The 18,816-nt window shown below is 39.9% G+C and overlaps 1 protein-coding gene across 3 annotated transcripts in view; it reads left to right on the top strand.

The window, feature by feature from the left end:
- Positions 1-18,816, top strand: part of ZNF638 (zinc finger protein 638) — a 92,962-nt gene that overhangs the window by 15,602 nt on the left and 58,544 nt on the right. For all 3 annotated transcript variants that reach the window (XM_066378010.1, XM_066378011.1, XM_066378009.1), the window contains exons 2-3: positions 10,371-11,886; positions 16,563-16,624. In XM_066378010.1, the coding sequence (XP_066234107.1) occupies positions 10,573-11,886; positions 16,563-16,624 (1,376 nt within the window). In that variant the 5' untranslated portion in view covers positions 10,371-10,572. The remainder of the gene's footprint in view (positions 1-10,370; positions 11,887-16,562; positions 16,625-18,816) is intronic.

The raw sequence follows: 18,816 nt of genomic DNA, 5'->3' as shown, positions 1-18,816 counted from the left end.
TCTGGACCCGAGTTCAAGACCCTGAGGTCGCCAGCTTGAGCTCATCTGGTCTGAGCAAAAGCCCACCAGCTTGAACCCAAGGTCGCTGGCCCCAGCAAGGGGTTACTCGATCTGCTGAAGGCCCGTGGTCAAGGCACATATGAGAAAGCAATCAATGAACAACTAAGGTGTTGCAGTGCGCAATGAAAAACTAATGATTGATGCTTCTCATCTCTCTCCGTTCCTGTCTGTCTGTCCCTCTCTCTGACTCACTCTCTGACTCTGTAAAAAATAAATAAATTAAAAAAAAAAAAAAGAGATAGCCTCTGAGAACTTACTATTAGAGCAGGGGTTGGGAACCTTTGGCTCGCGAGCCAGATGTGGCTCTTTTGATGGCTGCATCTGGCTCGCAGACAAATCTTTAATAAAAAACATAATAACGTTAAAATATAAAACATTCCCATGTATTAACAATCCATTCATTTCCTACCGTTCATGTTCATGGTTGCGGGTGGCTGGAGCCGATCACAGCTGTCCTCCGAGACAACAAATTTTTATTGGATAATGCGTAACGTACACGGGTCATTGTATGGCTCTCATCACGGAATTACATTTTAAAATATGTGGCATTCATAGCTCTCTCAGCCAAAAGTTTCCCGACCCCTGGATTAGAGCAGGTGAATATATGTATACCCTCTTTAGCCCATCCCTCAATGGCATGTAGTATTGGGACACTTTCAGGGAAATTTTCAGTGTTTTTTAAACTACTGACATTGCCTAGTAAGTGCTCCTCTCTGCCTAAAAATTAAAACAACGAATAAAGATGAGATGTACAGAAGTAGTGATAGCAGTTAAAAGCATCAGGTGTGTGTCAGTGTACGCAAGCCAGTAACTAAGAATTGGATACAGGGAGAGAAGTGCATTGGGAGTAGTCACAGTCACCTAAATTTAGGCCTTGAAGTCCTAGTTTCTGAAACCCTAAAGAGGAATTGTTAAACTTTTTGGGTTATAGACCTTTTAAAAAATTAGATGATAGATTCTCTTAGTTTGAATATATTGCTCCACCTCCTCCCAGCCCCCCAAACTAAACAAAACTCTCTGGAGCAGCGGGTCTCAACCTGTGGGTCACGATCCCAGTGGGGGTCGAACAACCAAAACACAGGGGTCGCCTAAAGCCATCGGAAAATACATATTTATTATACAATACATTTTTAAAATATGTATTTCCGATGGCTTTAGGCGACCCCTGTGTTTTGGTCATTCAACCCCCGCCGGGATCGCGACCCACAGGTTGAGAACAGCTGGATTAGAGAGAGAGAGATAAAAAGGGGGAAGAGCAGGAAGCATCAGCTCATAGTAGTTTTTTATTTTTGTGACAGAGACAGAGAGAGGGACAGTTAGGGATAGACAGACAGGAAGGGAGAGAGATGAGAAGCATCAGTTCGTCATTGCGGCACCTTGGTTGTTCATTGATTGCTTTCTCATATGTGCCTTGACCCGGGGGAAGGGGGTTTTAGCAGAACGAATGACTCCTTGCTTAAGTCAGCAACCTTGGGCTCAAGCCAGTAACCTCAGGCTCAAGCCAGCGACCTAAGGGTTTCGAACCTGGGTCCTCTGCGTCCCAGCCTGACACTCTGTCCACTGTGCCACTGCCTAGTCAGGCAGTTGCTTCTCATATGTACCTTAACTGAGCAAGCCCAGGGCTTAAACCCAGTGACCTTGCTGTTCTAGGTCTATGCTACATCCACTGTGCCACCACAGGTCAGGCAGTTTTTTAGCATTTTAAAAAGCTATCCTGAATGACCTGATACTGGATTTTGGAATTTTATTCCCATGGTCGATTGAGAACACCATAAATTCCTGTGTTTCTATTAGGTGTTAGTATTTGCATTAAATTGTTTTACTGTGGGACATCATTGATTGGGCTAAAGTTTAAACATGAGAAAGGGGAGAAAAGATAAGTGACAAAGAAAAAGATGCTGATGTTGTGGGCCGTGCCTGTCTTTAAATTTTATTTGAAGAAATAAGGCTTCAGAATAATATAATTGCAAAGTGAAGTTTGTAATGCCTTATAAATAGAAAGTTTGAAATATAAATACATGCATCTTTTCAGGTTAAATATATATATATATATTTATATATATATTGCCGCAAGTATGTATAGGAAGAATTTATTGGCTGTACAGGAAGAAAGATAGGGGAAGGGACCTTGGAGACCTGCTCTGGAGAGCTGCCTCTGCTTACTGCTCCACTGGTTGCAAGTCTCATGGTGTCCCTTAAAAGTTTAGGAGAGAGGGGCAAGGAAGTTTAAGAAGAGGAAAAGAAGGAGGGGAAGGGACAGGTATGGGCGTGCCCCTGGAAGGGAGAGCCTTTTTTTTTTTTTTTTTTTAAAGAAAGAGAGACAGGAAGGGAGAGAGATGAGAAACATCAACTCACAGTTGTGACACTTTAGTTTATTGGCTGCTTCTCGTATATGCCTTGACTGGGGGGCTCCAGCCAAGCCAGCAACCTTGGGCTTCAAGCCAGCTACCTTGGGCTTCAAGCCAGCTACCTTGGGCTCATGCTGATGATCCCACACTCAAGCTGGTGAGCCTGTGCAAGCTGGATAAGCCAACAAACACTCAAGCCAGGGACCCCAGGTTTAGAACCTGGGACCTCAGTGTCCCAGGTTGATTCTTTTATCTACTGTGCCATCACTGGACAGGCTAGTTAAAACATTTTATTTAGAGTGAATGTGAGTGATAACTCCAAGAGAGAAGATTAAACAAATGACTAAAATTTGCTGGCACTTTAAAATAAAAATTCTGCAAATGAAATATGAATGTACAGTCGTCTCTCGCCATATCACGGTTTATTTTTCATGGTCTCTCACTGAATTGCGGATTTTAAAATTGTATATATCTAATTCTGTATCGTGAATTTTTTGCTATATTGCAGGATTTTGCAATATATAGGTATTTTTATATATTTTAATAATTTTTGCAGTAAAATAAGCAAAATTAAGTGTGGGAACGGCTAACAGTGTGGGAAAGGTTTATGAGTGTGGGGAGGGTTTATAAAGCCTTAAAATATATATATAAGTAATAAAATAAATATAAGGTTGCTACTTTGCAGATTTTCGCCTATCATGGGGGGTTCTGGAATCTAACCCCTGCGATAGATGAGGGACCATTGAACGTACTTAAATTTCATTCACAAAGGAAATTCAAGATTACTCAAAAATGTATTTGTTAGTTCTTGCCAATACTTAACATTGTGTCCATGCTTCTTATTTAAAATCCACATCATTTTAGTGAGGCTAAAATGTAGATAGCTGAACACATGTATAGTGGCTTATCATAATTCTTCTTTTAATGATGTTTTGATGAACTACGTTATCAAACTTTTCTACCAGAATTAGAATCTCTACCAAGATTAGAAATGATACGATAGCATAAGAAGGTGTTTGATGATTCTATATTAGTGGCTTACTGTCTGAAAATGTTACTAAATACAAACTGAAAAATAAAACATGCTAGACTTAAAAGTTTGAAATTCTGAAGGAGTCTTGGTTAGGAAAAGTATTGGCTTAAAGTAGAGGAGGATTAAAGAAACGCGTTCTCAAAAAGAAGTTTGGAGGAGACCTGTCGAAAGTGACATTTGCTTATTATAATGATGGCTTTTCTAGGATATGCATGCCAAGAGAGAAACTTGCTTATTTTTAGCTAGCAGATTCTGGAATCAGAATGGTTAATAAATAACTATGACTGAACAGGCTTCTTAACTTGTCTTACCAAAACATAAGGGAAGGAGATTTCTTTGGGAGAGCTAGCTAGGACTGTTAATTTTGTCCTCATTATATTAGATTTCACAATGGACTAATGATATTGGAAGTCGTGTGTGTGTGTGTGTGTGTGTGTGTGTGTATTTAAGGCTCCTAAAAAAATACAAACAAACCAAACCTTTGCTTATTGATGAAATTCCTTTTTTTTTGCTAATTCAGAAAGTTTATTAAATATATTCCCCAGCCTGGAAAGACATTCCGAGACACTGGCTGAAACCCACAGCTCAGAGGCCAGTCTCCCCAGACTCTTTAGACATATTAAAACAAAAATTAGCAAAAATAAACTTGTACAGCCTGTTGTTGGTGGTAATCCTGGAGAAGTCACAATTAAATCAATTGGTGACAACCCTGTGACCCTGAGGTTCAGAAGATGGTGGGAAATTTTCAAATCCTGGAGTGAGGAGTGAGGGGGAAGAGTGGAGGAAAGATGAGACAGTGGGGAAGAGCAGCACTCAGCAGCCAAGTGCCTGGACCCAGATCCATGTCTTGCCACCTCAGACCAGTTATGGAACATGTACAAAATGGTACCAATAATACAAAAAATATGCCACTTCTAAGAACTTATTCTTAAGGTATGCCCAAAATAAGTAGAATAAGGTTCAGGTGTTAGGAAGCCACTAACAGCTAACACTTGGGTGGGTGTTCTCCACACCTGGTTGGAAACTTCATGGACTCAATTTTCAGAATGAGCAGATTGAGGCTCAAAGGTGGAATAGCCCATCTAAGACAACACAGATGCAAAGTAACTGAGTGGAGGGTTTTTGGTTGGCTTCCAGAACTTGGCTCTGGGCTTTTAGCTACACAGAATATAACTTACCTCCTGGAAAATCACAGTTGCTCCAGCTGTAAAATGAGACCCTTTCCCAAGGTTGACCAGCACCAAGTTTAGTAGGCTTTCCCTTTCTAATGCGGGAAGGATAAGCTCCCTTCCTGGGGAGTTAGAGCCAGGCCCACTGGTGAAAGGACCCAGATGCAGCAGGTGCACAGGCACAATGTGATGACATTTTTTAGTTAGGAAAATGCCTTTTAATTCTTTGTAATTATTTTAGACTGTTGTGTGAAATACTGATGTCTTTGAGGACTGATAATTCAGTGACTACACACTGATACAGATATGCCAGTTGTTAAAATATTGAAATAATTTTGCCCTGATTAGTAAATAGTTGTTGCCCCAAAGGTGGACTTCTACTACCCCCACTCTTGTCTTTCTTTCTGAGGACTGCACTGCCATCACCTTGTGCACAGCAACTAAAAACTTGAGAGAGGTGAGGAGCTCAGGACCCTGGCTTACATATGAGGCACAAATTACTATTGATCATTGCTTGTAATTTACCAATTACTAAATATTTCAAATATCACTCCTGGGTATATACATGAAGGAAAACTCAAGGTTGGGAAAAAGGTTTTTGATGAACAACAAGGCACTTCTGAGCCTTCAATATGTAATAGCTACTGTGAATGCCTTTCACACTTTCTTGACCAGGGAACAACTCCATTGTAGAAAACCTATAGTCTCATAGGACACTAATTTCTGCAGAACACAGTATGTGAAGGACTCCTCTCTTGGCAGTCTATACATATATACTTATTTCAATGTTAAGACAGTGCTAGGCACATTAGGAAATGCATAGATAGGTTTTTTGTCTTTGAAGAACATAAAATGTAGATACTTCCAATGATACTTGTTCATAATTCCATGTGGTAATTAGATGGCTCATTGAAATCTTTTCATGTTTGGTTTTTTTGGGTGAGGAACAATACTTGGAAGTCTGTGCTTCTGAAGTTGTGAGAGGAGTCTTTACCAGTTAAGGAAAATAGTGCAAAAGGAGTGGAACTAGATGACAAACTGCAATGATTTTTTTTTTTGTATTTTTCTGAAGTTGGAAGCGGGGAGGCAGTCAGACTCCTGCATGCGCCCGACCGGGATCCACCCGGCATGCCCACCAGGGGGCGATGCTCTGCCCATCTGAGGTGTTGCTCTGTTGCAACCAGAGCCATTCTAGTGCCTGAGGCAGAGGCCATAGAGCCATCCTCAGCGCCCGGGCCATCTTTGCTCCAATGGAGCCTTGGCTGCGAGAGGGGAAGAGAGAGACAGAGAGGAAGGAGACGGGGAGGGGTGGAGAAGCAAATGGGCGCTTCTCCTGTGTGCCCTGGCCAGGAATCGAACCCGGGACTCATGCCCGTCAGGCCTACGCTCTACCACTGAGCCAACCGGCCAGGGCTGCAATGATTGTTTTTAAGATGACAAATAAGTGATGTTCGTTTTTAAGGACTGGATCAAGACAAAGTTTTTCTTATAGGTATTTTTATTTTTAGAACAGGTACAGTTTAATTTGACTTAGGATTATTTAAAAAGAACTGGAGTTATTATAAATGAACATTATTCACAAAGAATTTGTTTATCATTGTTCAATAATCTTGTTTCTTCTGCTTGAATCTGGTGAATTGGAAGCCTGTGTAATTTTTATTGTATTTTTATGTTTGATTCTAATTTGAAAATAATCTATGGTAATTATGAGGACTTTGGATGTGATCATTCTAATAGCTTAATAAATATTTGAGGGTGCCTGATCAGATGGTCGCATAGTGGATAGAGCACTGGCCTGGGAAGCTGAGGACCCAGGTATGAAACCCCAAGGTTGCTGGCTTGATCGCAGGCTCATCCAGCTTAAGGGTGGGATCATAGACATGACCCCATGGACGCTGGCTAAAGCCCAAGGTTGCTACCTTGAGCAAGAGGTCACTGGCTCAGTCCCCTGGTCAAGGCACATAGAGAAAGCAATCAATGAACATTAAGGTGCCACAACTATGAGTTGATGTTTCTCACCTCTCTCCCTTCCTATCTCTCTGTCTCTCTCTTAAAAAATAAGTAAGTAAATAAATAATGGGGAGTATTTTGAGTAGGAATAGAGAATATCCTTGGGAGGTAAGACAAGAAACATACCTTCAATTGACACTAGATTGTTTAAAAAGAGTGCACATATGAACACAAAAGTAAGATAGTAAAATGTATGACTCCCAAAATGGTATAAGCAATAAATAAGAACGTTTGTTGGAAGACTCACTCTTGGCCTTGGTGGTCAAGGAATATTTAACGGAGACTGACCTTGAAGGATGAGTAAAATAAAATAAATCAGGCCAATGACAAGGTGGTTTCATTTGTCTGTTTTGCTTGGAAGAGATGAAAAGGTACAGGAAGAGAGAAATAGGAGCAAAGGCTCAGCTGGAATAGTGTTTGGTAAAATTAGAAGGGTAGAGATTGGCTGGACTGGTTGTACCTTAAACAAACTAAGAAGTAAAGAGAATGAGATTCTCTTGGATTTTTGAACAGAGAGTAATGTGGTAAAAATGTATTTTTATAAAGATTAAATGTGGCCTGACTGGTGGTGGCTTAGTAGGTTGAACATCAGCCTGGGGTGCTTAGGGCCCGGGTTCAAAACCTCGAGATTGGCCCTGGCTGGTTGGCTCAGCGGTAGAGCGTCGGCCTGGCGTGCGGGGGGCCTGGGTTCGATTCCCGGCCAGGGCACATAGGAGAAGCGCCCATTTGCTTCTCCACCCCCCTCCCCTCCTTCCTCTCTGTCTCTCTCTTCCCCTCCCGCAGCGGAGGCTCCATTGGAGCAAAGATGGCCTGAGCGTTGGGGATGGCTCCTTGGCCTCTGCCCTAGGCACTAGAGTGGCTCTGGTCACGGCAGAGCGATGCCCTGGAGGGGCAGAGCATCGCACCTGGTGGGCATGCCGGGTGGATCCCGGTCGGGCGCATGCGGGAGTCTGTCTGACTGTCTCTCCCCGTTTCCAGCTTCAAGAAAAATACAAAAAAAAAAAAACCCAAAAACCTCAAGATCAACAGCTAGAGTGTAGGCACAGGATCATTGACATGATCAAAAGGTTGCTGGCTTGGCTTGAGGCCCCCCCCCCCGGTTAAGGCACACATGAGAAACAATCAAAGCATGTATGAGAAACAACTAAAGTGAAGCAACTACGAATTGGTGTTTCTCATCCCACTCCCCCTTCCCATCTCTCTCTGTCTTAAAAAATAAAAATAAGAGAGAAAACATTGTATGTGGTAGTAGCCTGCAAGATGATTGGGACAGTGTTATCAGATAAAGCCCATTTCTCAGCCAAATTACCATTTCACTAGCATGTATAAAGAAGAAAATGTAGAGTTGTAGGTGAAGGTGTAGTTTGAACCAGACAGTGATGATCATCAAATAAGATTAAGAGTCATAGTGTGGGTTTTCATAGTAGGCATAAATGCCTGATGACTTCACATTTCCCACCCTGCATTTCTATTGGGTATAAAAGTAGGGACTTGATAGAAAGTATAGACATGGTATGTGTTCGTCCCATCTTTCTTAATAACTGAGAGGGAAGACAGTTTCTATGACTGCAGACCTTGGTCTTAAATGATAGCTGAGTACTCCTTCTCTCAGATGTGGTTTGGAAGGAGTTGTGCTGCATTCCAGAGGGCTGGAATAACTAATACAATAATACCTGGGAACTGCAAGACATTCTTGCTCACATCTCTTAGTAGTTAAGAGCATGAATTATGGACCCAAATTACTTTGAATGCAAATCTCGGCCTGGCTACTTATTATTTATGTAAGTTACTTTACTTCTCTGTGCCATAGTATTCTCTGAGTAAAATCACATATCTTGGGGTTGTGGTGAGTAATGATCAATCCATGTAAAGTACTCTATAAAGTTAACCACTGTTATTATCTGTATATAGAGGGTGGGCAAAAGTGGGTTTACAGTTGTAATTCAAATGAATAGTACAATAATTAATGATAATACAATAATAAACTATTTTACATATTCACAGCTGTAGACCTTTTTTTTGCCCACCCCTGTATTTGACTATACTCTTACTCTGGAGAGAATCCAAGAGAAAGGTGACTGGTTTTGTTACATATGTTTTTTGTATATTGTAATCAATTCCATGCTACTGCACACTTTTTTTCTTTTTTTGGTGTGTGTGATGTGACAGAGACAGAGAGACGGAGAGAGGGACAGATAGGGATGCATAGGGACAGACAGACAGGAAGGGAGAGATGAGAAGCATGAATTCTTCATTGTGGTTCCTTAGTTCATTGATTGCTTTCTAATATGTGCCCTGATTGGGGAGCTACAGCAGAGTGAGTGACCCCTTGATCAAGCTAGCAACCTTGGGCTCAAGCCAGCGACCATGGGCTTATGTCTATGATCCCATGCTCAAGCCAGTGACTCCACACTCAAGCCGGCGACCTTAGGGTTTCAAACCTGGGTCCTCTGCGTCCCAGTCTGACGTTCTTGTCCACTGAGCCACTGCCTGGTCAGGCTACACACTCTTTTGGCAGATTCTGTAATGAAGTTATTGGTGACAAGTTTTCATCTGTAAAGAAACAACTTTTTTTTTCCTTACAAAGAGAGAGAGTCAGAGAGAGGGATAGACAGGGACAGACAGACGGGAAGGGAGAGAGAAGCATCAATCATCAGTTTTTCGTTGCGACACCTTAATTGTTCATTGATTGCTTTCTCATATATGCCTTGACTGGGGGGCTGCAGCAGACCGAGTAACCCCTTGCTCAAGCCAGCGACCTTGGGTCCAAGCTGGTGAGCTTTGCTCAAACCAAATGAGCCCACGCTCAAGTTGGCGACCTTGGGGTCTCGAACCTGAGTCCTCTGTATCCCAGTCCTACGTTCTACCCACTGTGCCACCTCCTGGTCAGGCTAAAGAAACAACTATTTAAAGCAGAACCTTAAGCATAGTCTAATTCAGGGGTCCACAAACTTTTTACACAGGGGGCCAGTTCACTGTCCCTCAGACTGTTGGAGGGCCGGACTATAAAAAAAACTATGAACAAATCCCTATGCACACTGCACATATCTTATTTTAAAGTAAAAAAACAAAACAGGAACAAATACAATATTTAAAATAAAAAACAAGTAAATTTAAATCAACAAACTGTTCAGTATTTTAATGGGAACTATGCTCCTCTCACTGATCACCAATGAAAGAGGTGCCCCTTTCAGAAGTGTGGCAGGGGCCAGATAAATGGCCTCAGGGGGCCGCAGTTTGGGGACCCCTGGTCTAATTGCTATGTGGAAGATGGAAGTTATTAGATGTGATTCCAACGAAGCTGTGTCTTGGAGAAATGGGTCTTGTAAAATTTTAGGCTTACAGTTCTACTTTCATTGTTTGTACATCTGATAACATAAATATTAAGTGTGTGTGTATTACTAAGTATTTTTAATGCCCTCATCTTTTTTTCCAGTATTAAAGCATGAAATAACCCCCAGGTTTTCAAGATTATTTAGGAGTTGTTATTATCGCTCAGCACCTAGGACAGCACCCAGTGCAACACAGTATACACGAACTCTGGCTTGAGGTTTGGGGTTTGTGTTCTGCGTTTGGGAAAGAAAAGAAGAAAGAGTTTTGGGGAAAGTTTAAAATCCTTGTAAGCACTTATTCTAAAAGTGTATGAAATGCAGAATGCTCTCATGGCTTTGTTGCAAAATGTGGCTGTAGAACCCACTTCATGAAGTAGTTTGAGTTAAAATGATCTAATATTTGTGTTTTAACTTTCAGCTTTGTGTTATTCTTGGAAAATTTCGCACCACTTGTGAATTCCTTGAACCTGGGCATTGCAAACCCACTTCTGTTGGGCCCATCTCCTTTGTACTTTGCTCAGATTAAGACTCAGTTGGCGCTTCAGCAGCTGAATGCCGTTGCCTCACATAGTTCAACACCATCTTATACTTTATTAAATCAGGCTTTCTTGAAAATAGCCATGTCGAGACCCAGGTTTAATCCTCGAGGAAACTTTCCACTTCAGAGGCCACGAGCACCTAACCCTTCTGGGATGAGGCCTCCAGGACCATTTATGAGACCTGGATCTATGGGTCTTCCAAGATTTTACCCAGCAGGGAGAGCCCGGGGAATTCCACACAGATTTCCTGGCCATGAATCTTATCAGAACATGGGACCACAGAGATTGAATGTTCAGGTAACTCAACATCGAACTGATCCAAGATTGACCAAAGAAAAATTGGATTTTCATGAAGCACAACAAAAGAAGGTGAAGCCTCATGGTAGCCGGTGGGATGATGAGCCTCAGATACCTGCATCAGTGGGAGTGAAACAGAGTTCTATAACACAGGTTACAGAGCAGAGTCCTAAAGTGCAGAGTCGCTATACAAAAGAGAGTGCCTCAAGTATCTTAGCAAGTTTTGGATTATCAAATGAAGATTTAGAAGAACTCAGTCGCTATCCTGATGAACAGCTAACTCCTGAAAATATGCCATTAATTTTGAGGGATATAAGAATGCGAAAAATGGGGCGCCGATTATCTGGTTTACCTTCTCAGAGTAGAAATAAAGAAACACTTGGTAGTGAGCCAGTTTCAAGTAATGTGATTGATTATGGGCATGCAAGCAAATACGGCTACACAGAAGATCCACTTGAAGTACGTATTTATGATCCTGAATTTCCAACTGATGAGGTCAAGAATGAATTTCGGCAACAGCAGAGCATTTCTGCATCTGTTCCTGCACCAAATGTGATATGTAATTCTATGTTTCCTGTTGAAGATGTGTTTCGACAGATGGACTTCCCCAGTGAGTCCTCCAATAATCAGTCCTTCTTCCCGGTAGAAAGTGGAACCAAAATGTCAGGCTTACACATTTCAGGAAGACAGTCAGTCCTTGAACCTGTAAAATCTGTCAGCCAGTCCATTAGCCAAACAGTTAACCAGACAATGAATCAGTCTCTGATTCCTCCATCTATGAACCAGCAACCTTTTTCATCGGAATTAATTTCATCTGTGAACCAACAAGAGCGGATCCCACGTGAGCCTGTGATTAATTCATCTAATGTACATGGATCAGGAGGAAGTAAAAAGAATTACCAGTCAGAGGCTGACATTCCCATTCGGTCCCCCTTTGGGATTGTGAAAGCATCCTGGCTACCAAAGTTTTCACGTGCTGATGCCCAGAAGATGAAGAGACTTCCAACCCCTTCTATGATGAATGATTATTATGCAGCATCTCCAAGAATATTTCCACATTTGTGTTCTCTGTGTAACGTAGAATGTAGTCATTTGAAGGTGAGTGTTTTTAAACATCACTGTATAATGATACTCAGTGCCCAAGTTTCCGCTAACTTCTCATGTATACTGGTGGTAACTAGGCATTAAGGAAATGGCAGAAGTTAATTTTTATTGCAGCATCTATGCTTAGTTGTAATCTATGTAGTCCTGACCTAAGAACTGAATTGAGTGTTAGGCTTTCTGTATTCCCGTGACTGGGTGCATCACATGGTTCGTCCATTCATTTTGAACTTTTGATGAGTTATCTCAGAAATTTATGCAGCATAAAATTTATATAACATAAACTGTATACTTATAATGTCTGTCACATGATCACTTTAAATGAGAATCTGTTAGTATAAAAAGAAAACGTTGACTAAAACATTTGTACTACACATTTTGAAGACACAGTATATTGTAGCCTTGCATGTATCTACCTGTCTTGGGCTAATGACAGTTAATGTCAATATAAATACTTTGAGTATCTGGACTAGGATTTTTAATGTTTCATGAGAAGGAACTTCCTAAAATAACTTAAGCAAAATTGAGCAAAGATGAGTTATTTGGGGACCAGCTGTGGGCTCAGTGAATAGAGTATAAAATGATAAAAATTAAGAGAAAAATCTTTAAAAAATAAAAAGACTTGGTTATCTCTTTGGTTAGTTTATTAGAAGGAAGTATTTTACAGAGGTGCTGAAGAGTAATATAGAATATGCACTGTTTGATAATAATCATTGGTGGATATGAGTAGGAATTTCCAAGTATGTTTTAATTGTTTATATGTTTGGAAATCACTGTTTCTTCCATTTATTGATATGATTTGTAGATTTATATTATAAACAGTCTGGAAGGAATGTTACTTTCCATGGGAACAAAGTTGGATTCAAGCTATAGCGTTGGTTGTATACTTTGAACAGGCTTAAAAATCTGTAGGTATTAATTCTCTTGTTTTTTTCTTCCAGTGCTGTCCTTTTAATTTTTGTTACCCACTCATCAGGTTTCAGCCAACAAGAATCTGATAACCTAGAACTGATGTTTTTTCTTAAGTGTTAATTAACTCTAGCAAAGGAAAGCAGCATTCTGCTTCATTTTAGCCAGCCTTGTTGAATTCTGATAAAATAATGGTTGCCTTACCCTGTCAAAGGGGATAGCAAAGTCCTGAAAAAATCTCAGAATAATTTATAGTACTTAGTTATGATCTATAAGTAGCCCTGGCCCAAGTACTATACTCCATTTATTTTGAGCTTTTAGTTAATTATAATGTATCCAAGAAAAATACCTTAAAATAAAGAACTTAAAAGTTTTAATTTTTATTCTGTAGAATAGACAAGGTATATATTTATTTGGTATTTACTGATCACTAGTTTTATACATGACTCTATTAGGTGCTAGGGAGAAATGAAGAACTGTATAAAATTTACATGTTGTTCTTAAACAGTTTATAGAGTCTTGTTGTCTTCTAATTATACACCTAAGGAATTAAAAATAGAGGACAACAAATGGTTTGGTGATTGTATTTAACTTGTTTGGGTATGCTGTTTGGGAGAGATTTTTTGTATTTTTATCTTGATTTCAGGCTTCTGTCAGTTCAGGCTAGTGTTATAATTTACTAACACCTATTATGTATTTAGCAGTATGTAATTAAAGAGAAGTATAAATATACTCTGACATCAAGAAACTTGTATAGTCTAGTTAGATATTACTGAGTAATGGTGGCTAGCTGCACTAAGTGTTTCTGGACTTAAATGATCTGGGAGGGAGGAACCATTGAAGATGGGTCTTGAATGGTGACTGGGCTTCAGAATACCAGGGGAGGAGGACTATATTTCAGATGTGAGCAGAGCAACAACTATAAGTACAAAGGGCCTTGAAAAGCTAGTCTGAGAGGTTAGACATGAGGTAAGAGGCATTAGGAAGCTAACTAAGGTTCTTTTTTTTTTTTTTTTTTTGTATTTTTCTGAAGCTGGAAACGGGGAGAGACAGTCAGACAGACTCCCGCATGCGCCCGACCGGGATCCACCCGGCACACCCACCAGGGGCGACACTCTGCCCCTCCGGGGCGTCGCTCCCCCGAGACCAGAGCCACTCCAGCGCCTGGGGCAGAGGCCAAGGAGCCATCCCCAGCTCCCGGGCCATCCCTGCTCCAATGGAGCCTCGGCTGCGGGAGGGGAAGAGAGAGACAGAGAGGAAGGAGGGGGGGTGTGGGGAAGCAAATGGGCGCCTCTCCTATGTGCCCTGGCTGGGAATCAAACCCGGGTCCCCCACACGCCAGGCCGACGCTCTACCGCTGAGCCAACCGGCCAGGGCCTGACTAAGGTTCTTGACATGGGACATGACATGTAAAAAGTGTATTTTAGGGAGATAAATCTAGTTGAATGAAAAGTGATAGAGTAGGACACCTAATTTGAGGCTTCCGTTGTGAAAGCCTGGGTATAGAGAGGAAAAATATCATTTAAGTGATCATGAGAGTTCAGAGATTGCCATTTAAAATAAACACCTTTTAACAGTCAAAACACAATAGAGTTAACCAATGAATGCTTTCCACTACTAGATGACTAAATGATAGGGATTTATGAACACGGACTTTTTACAAACTCCTCTCTTGTTTCTGTAATTTATTTTGTTGACTTGTAAGTATGCATTTACATGACATTATAAATATGTGGCCAATAAATGTAAATGACTAGTTGCAGATTTTTCTTGCTAAGGATCTTCTGACAGTACGATCCCCACCTCTAGAGTCTCTAAAATTATAGCTTGAAAAAAGGCAACTATAGAATGTAAAATGTATTTTAGTTTCTAAATTCTGATTTAGACAGTAGAGGAGGAGCTGTTCTGTGAGTTATATCTTTTGACTTTCTTGGTTCAGAAGGCTATTCTTTGTTTAAAAGCTGTCTTTCTGACTGAAATAATTCAGTTTGAGAAAGTACTGACTGACAGAATTTTGAGATTGTTGGAAGATAGAAGAGAGTGAGCTCTGATAAATGGGTAGGAATTTTCACAGTTTAAGTCTGGGCCCTTTCAACTGTATAGTCCTTGCAGCATCTCCTGCTTAGTATTTGGGTAATTATCACTCTTTCTCTGGAGAGGAAGTACTGCTTTGGGACCTTTTTAAAAATCTTCATACTGTTACTAGAGAGTCTCAAAACTGGAGTGACATAGATATATTTACTAAGCTTAAAAGCAAGTAATGTCAGCTAGTGAAGTAGTCGTTTTAAAAGACAGTAGAGAGTGCATGTGTGTGTGTGTGCGCGCGCGCGTGTGTATGTGTAGAACTGGAGAGAAAATGCCTTAATAGAGCAGCTCTCGTCATCAGCTTATAGTTGCTATATAGAATACATGTCTAGTATTATATCTTTATATTTTATTCAAGAAAAGCTAAAAAATTTGGATTTGGGGGTGAATATTTCTAGATTTTTAAATGTTGATTACTTCAAATAAAACGCTTATGGTCCAAATAAATCACACTCAATCCACTACCTGCAAGCGTGTCTGTTTGATGTAAACATTGTCCAGATACGGTCAAAGACATGGGTGTAGCAGTACTCAAGACTCACTAATTGCCAATTTCTACTGGCTTTCTATTTGTATTGCTGAACATGATGTGTGAACTTTTCTTTTTTGCAGTCCACAATCGGTTCCATGGCTTAATGAAATAGTTTAGGGTTTGTTATAACCTGTTGTTGAGTGTTGCAAGTAGTATTCACTTATTTTCAGATACTTCTTGACAAGACAGATTCCATAATTAGTATTAATGACGATTTTTACTGGAAATTTCTAGTTTGTCTTTAGTAATGACAAAATAAAGTGTTTTTGAAATGGAAATGAGTAACATTTTTCTCAAGTAAAGTTTTAAAATACAGAATAGTAAGTTTTTCTACCTATCCAAATGCTGGAGAAACAATATAACACTGTTGCTTTTAACTAACTTTCACTTGTAGGATTGTGTCTTTGAAAAACTGTATTGCTTCTTTTTTTTTAAATCAAATATATCTTTCAGGAGCAATTTATGGGTACAGAATGTAATTTTAGGTTAGACTTGTAAATGAAGTAATGTATAAGAAAGTATTTTGTTCATTGTAAAGCTCTATATGTAAGGGATATTGTGCCTTTGAAATAGGGTTACTTTCTCTTAAATCTTAAAAATAAATTAGTCTTAATCATCAGCTTTTCAGATTTTTATTAATCCTATTCTTTTCCAATATAATTTGGAATGGTACTGGCCTGTGAGGTAGGATTTTTTGTTGTTAATGTTATTAACTTGAATTTTAGAGGTAAAAGTCATTGAAACCCTATATTTTGAAAGTGCCATTTTAGATAACTACTTTATTTATAAAGTTTTTGTTGTTCTCTGCCATGTTGTTTTTGTATCAGAGAAGAGTTATTTCTGATTCATGCTTTTATTTTCTCTAAAGTTAAATATATATTTGATTTCAAAATGAGTACATGGGTGTGGTTTTTCTTTTTTTAAAGTAAAATGTTTTAAAATGGCATCAGTGAGGTAAGGTATTAAGTGCCTGTGTTTGGAGGCCTTTATTTTTGTTTGTAAAAGATTTTGAGTAGCCAAATGCTGTCTGTAACTAGATTTGTTTACTTTTTGGAAAAAAAGGATTCTGTGTCAACTGACAAAGCCTAATTTCATAATTCAACATGAGAAATATTCTAATTTAGTCACTTTTCTCCTTTTACAATAGGATTGGATTCAGCATCAAAATACATCTACTCATATTGAGAGCTGCCGACAGTTACGTCAACAGTAAGATCAATTTTTCTTTTTATAGGTAACAAATTTATAAAATAGTTAATGCTTAGGTACGACTGTTTGATACCTTCAGTGTGGTACTTTGGAGAAAAATATATTTAGAAAGCTATTGCCTATTTTGAAATACTTATTTTTATAGAAATGTATTTAATTTTTTTCCAAAAGGGGAAAATTAAATATGATCATTTCTTCTGACTCCCTAATTTAATCTCAAGTAGATTTTTTTTTTTTCAGGTAGATTTTTAATACTGTTGGTTTATTCCTTGCTGGCTTGTGTTGCTTGGGATGGTTTATCTATTTAGAGTAAATAGTCTTCCCTTCCCCAATCCCCCCCCCAAAAAAAAACCTACTATACATAATACAACCCAAACACCAGTATTTATTTTATTTTATTTTATTTTATTTTATTTTATTTTTTATTTTTTTTAGTGAGAGACAGACAGACAGACTGGGATAGACAGGAAAGGAGAGAGATGAGAAGCATTAACTTGTTGCTGCCCTTTCTTTGGTCATTGATTGCTTTCTCATATTTGCCTTGATGGGATGGGGATGTCTCCAGCTGAGTTAAGTCACCCCGCGCTCAACCTGATGAGCCTGTGCTCAAGCCATGACCTTGAGGTTTCGAACCTGGGTGCTCTGCATCTCAGGCTGATGCTCTCTATCCACTGTGCCACTCCCTGGTCAGGCTTGCTCTCTTCTTGGTTACTGAAATTATATTTTTGAATACTGGGGGTTTCTAATGGTTTAATTTAATCACTATTTCCTGTTAACCTTTAGAGTCCACATTCTCTAGAATAGAGTTAAGGATGAAGACATCATTTTCTATCTTTTTTTCTCTTTCTTCTTTTCCAAGTAAGAGAAGGAGAGATAGAGAGACAGACTCCTGTATGCGCCCTGACCGGGATCCACCCGGCAACCCCCATCTGGGGCTGATACTCTGGCCATCTGAGGCCATGCTTGTGTTAATCTCCTTTTGTTACTATAGTTATGGCTTCTACATGCCTGATTTCTAAATATCTCAACCCTTATTTTCCCCCCCAATTCCAGATATTTTTTTTTATAGTTTTATTTATTTATTTTTTTCAGAGACAGAGAGAGACTCAGAGAGAGGGATAGACAAGGACAGACAGACAGGAACGGAGAGAGATGAGAAGCATCAATCATTAGTGTTTCGTTGTACGTTGCAACTCCTTAGTTGTTCATTGATTGCTTTCTCATATGTGCCTTGACTGCGGTCCTTCAGCAGACCGAGTAACCCCTTGCTCGAGCCAGCGACCTTGGGTCCAAGCTGGTAAGTTTTCCTCAAACCAGATGAGCCCGCACTCAAGCTGGAGACCTCGGGGTCTCGAACCTGGGTCTTCCGCATCCCAGTCCGACGCTCTATCCACTGTGCCACCGCCTGGTCAGGCAGATATTTATTTCTGATTATACTGAAAACATTCCTATATTCTCTTCATTTCAGATATGTACTTGCTTTCCCCATTGCCTTTTATTTATATGCAGCTTCTGCTTGATTTCAAGGACTTGTTTGTCTCTGAGATACCTTTCTAGCCCCACCCCACCCCATAATTCCTCTTCATCATTTTCATGTTTCAGCCTGACTGGTTTCTGGAATAGAACAGTTTTTTTTTTGGCCTCCAGTTCTTTTCTATATTCCCTGATCCATGTCTATTGATAGACCTTTTTAAAGGCTACCTGAAAACACCTTTTCTGTGAATTCTGTCCTGACTCAACTAGATATATCTCTCTGAGGACTGGTTGCTGCAATGTAGGGGGTACCATTCATGTCATGTTCTGTTGAATAGTGTCTTCTATAATTCAGCAGAGTACTTGAAGTGTCTTCCCTCTTTTAACCCATACCTGCACTTCTATCTTATATCTCTTCTATACACTTTAATTTTTAATTATTTATTTATTTATTTTTTACAGAGACGGAGAGTGAGTCAGAGAGAGGGATAGACGGGGACAGACAGACAGGAATGGAGAGAGATGAGAGGCATCAATCATTAGTTTTTCATTGCGCGTTGCAACACCTTAGTTGTTCATTGATTGCTTTCTCATATGTGCCTTGACTGGGGGCCTTCAGCAGACCGAGTAACCCCTTGCTTGAGCCAGCGACCTTGGGTTCAAGCTGGTGGGCTTTTCCTCAAACCAGATGAGCCCACACTCAAGCTGGCGACCTCGGG

Source organism: Saccopteryx leptura, chromosome 3, assembly GCF_036850995.1.
Source record: "Saccopteryx leptura isolate mSacLep1 chromosome 3, mSacLep1_pri_phased_curated, whole genome shotgun sequence".
Classification (NCBI taxonomy): domain Eukaryota; kingdom Metazoa; phylum Chordata; class Mammalia; order Chiroptera; family Emballonuridae; genus Saccopteryx; species Saccopteryx leptura.
This window is presented reverse-complemented; position numbering and strand designations above follow the sequence as displayed.